This window comes from Nerophis ophidion, linkage group LG04 (genome assembly GCF_033978795.1).
Source record: "Nerophis ophidion isolate RoL-2023_Sa linkage group LG04, RoL_Noph_v1.0, whole genome shotgun sequence".
Lineage (NCBI taxonomy): Eukaryota > Metazoa > Chordata > Actinopteri > Syngnathiformes > Syngnathidae > Nerophis > Nerophis ophidion.
This window is the reverse complement of record NC_084614.1, coordinates 12,508,520-12,511,852: the sequence shown is the minus strand read 5'-3', so window position 1 is coordinate 12,511,852 and position 3,333 is coordinate 12,508,520. Positions and strand designations below refer to the sequence as shown.

Sequence of the window (3,333 nt, the reverse complement as noted above, 5' to 3'; positions counted from 1 at the left end):
AAGGTTAGCATGTAGCTCACATAGCTATGATAGTGTTGCTAAATTAACATGGTTACAGTATGAATTTAGCATGTAGCGCACATAGCTATGCTAGTGTTACTAACTTTGTATGTTGAATTGTAATGTTAGCATATAGGTCACATAGCTATGCCAGTGTTGCTAACTTAGCTTAAAGTTAAATAGTAATGTCAGCATGTAGCGCATGTAGATATGCTAATGTTGCTAACTTAGCATGTTGAATTGTAATGTTAGCATGTAGCTCACATAACTATGATAAGTGTTGCTAAATTAACATGTTACAGTATAAAGTTAGCATGTAGCGCACATAGATATGCTAATGTTGCTAACTTGGCATGTTGATTTGTAATGTCAGCATGTAGCTCACATAGTCGACTGTCCCGACAAACATGGCGACCACTTCAACGGCAGAAGCGATAGACCTGGGAAACATGGTTCTCTTCGGCTTCCTGTCCGCAGCGGAGGCGACGTCCCACCTAGCCCACAGCACAGTGACCCTGCTGGCCAGCTTGATGCTCTCCCTGGAGGGGCTTCTGGAGAGCCTGAAGATGGTGGGCTACCTCCTCATGCACGTGCTGCTTCGCGGCAAGGCGCACCTGTGTCGGGGGCTTTTGTCGCTGCAGGAGGCGTGCGGCATCGCGCTCAGCCTCCTGGTCTACCTGATCAACACCGCAGTCAACTATGCTTTCATTGCCACCCTCAACCTCTACTCGGTTGTGATCTGCGTGTTGCAGACGGTGTCCAGCCCACTGCACATGGCACTGGAGCTCGCGCCCACCACCATCACTTTCCTACACAGCAGCTTGGTGGGCACGTTGGCGTTCCTGTGGTCGCCATGCAAGCTAGTGTTGGACTTCCTGGCGTCGCTGGTGCACATTTTCATCAGCATCTTCATACTGAACATCTACGGCCTTTTGCTTGCAATCAGCATTGCTCTGACAACCACCGCCTACCTTAACCCAGAACTCACCAGGCAGGCCTTAAGGCGACTTGTGGCTTACGTCAACGCTTTCCCGGCTATTCACAGACTCCACGCAGTGCTTGTTTTAACGTGGCAGAAGGCATCTCGTTCGTTATGTGCCGCCTGGCGACACCTGCACACGATGTTGTGTTGCCTCCACCTGCTGGAGAGAAGAATCTGGCAGCGGCTGTCTCGTCACAGCAGCCAGCTGGGCACAGCACTGAGGATGCAGCTGCACAGGGACAACAACAACATGGGTAGAGCGCGAGGCGACGGCGATCCCGGCGAGGGGATCAGGCGGGATCCACCTGACGGAAGAGCGGAGGACCATCCCCACCGGGAACAGCTCGCCCCAACGACCTCCAGCACGGAAAGACCTTTAAAAGCCAACAAACATTTCAGTCACTCTTCGTCGGAGAATCTGCTGACGCTTCTGAACGAGCAGGAAGACCAAAAGAAATGCGTCATCTGTCAAGATCGCACCAAGACGGTGGTGCTGCTGCCGTGCAGACACCTGTGCTTGTGTCGTCGCTGCGCCGACATCATGCTGCTGCAGCAGGCCATCTACCAACATTGCCCGTTGTGTCGTCACATGATCCTCGACATCCTTGAGGTGTACCTCTGAGAGACATTTTACAACCACTCAAAATGTGTTTTGCCGCATTTCTCACTTCAGTCCACTTGTACCGTACTGGACTTGGGTTGACGAGCGCTCACAATGAGCATTAATGTTTTTGTCCTATCACTTCTACTTCTGTGTATTACAGCAAATTCCCTAATTTGGGGCGGTATAGCTCGGTTGGTAGAGTGGCCGTGCCAGCAACTTGAGGGTTGCAGGTTCGATTCCCGCTTCTGCCATCCTAGTCACTGCCGTTGTGTCCTTGGGCAAGACACTTTACCCACGTGCTCCCAGTGCCACCCACACTGGTTTAAATGTAACTTAGATATTGGGTTTCACTATGTAAAGCGCTTTGAGTCATTGGAGAAAAGCGCTATATAAATATAATTCACATAATTCACATAGCTATGCTAATGTTGCTAACTTAGCATGTTGAATTGTAATGTTAGCATGTAGCTCACATGGCTATGATAGTGTTGCTAAATTAGCATGTTGAATTGTAATGTCAGCATGTAGCTCACATAGCTATGCTAATGTTGCTAACTTAGCATGTTGAATTGTAATGTTAGCATGTAGCTCACATGGCTATGATAGTGTTGCTAAATTAGCATGTTGAATTGTAATGTCAGCATGTAGCTCACACAGCTATAATAGTGTTGCTAAATTAGCATGTTGGATTGTAATGTCAGCATGTAGCTCACATAGCTATGCCAGTGTTGCTAACTTAGCTTAAAGCGAAATTGTAATGTCAGCATGTAGCTCACATAGCTATAATAGTGTTGTTAAATTAGCATGTTGAATTGTAATGTTAGCATATAGCTCACATAGCTATGCCAGTGTTGCTAACTTAGCTTAAAGTTAAATAGTAATGTCAGCATGTAGCGCACGTAGATATGCTAATGTTGCTAACTTAGCATGTTGAATTGTAATGTTAGAATGTAGCTCACATAACTATGATAAGTGTTGCTAAATTAACATGATGTTACAGTATAAAGTTAGCATGTAGCGCACATAGCTATGCTAGTGTTAATAACTTTGCATGTTGAATTGTAATGTTAGCATGTAGCTCACATAGCTATGCTAATGTTGCTAACTTAGCATGTTGGATTGTAATGTCAGCATGTAGCTCACATAGCTATAATAGTGTTGCTAAATTAGCATGTTGAATTGTAATGTTAGCATGTAGCTCACATAGCTATAATAGTGTTGCTAAATTAGCATGTTGGATTGTAATGTCAGCATGTAGCTCAAATAGCTATGCCAGTGTTGCTAACTTAGCTTAAAGCGAAATTGTAATGTCAGCATGTAGCTCACATAGCTATAACAGTGTTGTTAAATTAGCATGTTGAATTGTAATGTTAGCATATAGCTCACATAGCTATACCAGTGTTGCTAACTTAGCTTAAAGCGAAATTGTAATGTCAGCATGTAGCTCACATAGATATGCTAATGTTGCTAACTTAGCATGTTGAATTGTAATATTAGCATGTAGCTCACATAGCTATGATAGTGTTGCTAAATTAACATGATGTTACAGTATGAAGTTAGCATGTAGCGCACATAGCTATGCTAGTGTTGCTAACTTTGCATGTTGAATTGTAATGTTAGCATATAGGTCACATAGCTATGATAGTGTTGCTAAATTAACATGTTACAGTGTAAAGTTAGCATGTAGCGCACATAGCTATGCTAGTGTTGCTAACTTTGCATGTTGAATTGTAATGTCAGCATGTAG

General features: G+C 44.4%; 1 protein-coding gene across 1 annotated transcript; it reads left to right on the top strand.

Annotated features, from left to right (window-relative positions):
- The first annotated feature begins 443 nt into the window (after positions 1 to 443).
- On the top strand, positions 444 to 1,985 carry LOC133550521 (E3 ubiquitin-protein ligase RNF26-like). The gene has a single exon (XM_061896493.1). It carries the CDS (start codon positions 450 to 452, stop codon positions 1,602 to 1,604), a length of 1,155 nt encoding a protein of 384 aa, XP_061752477.1. The 5' UTR covers positions 444 to 449; the 3' UTR covers positions 1,605 to 1,985.
- Positions 1,986 to 3,333: the final 1,348 nt, after the last annotated feature.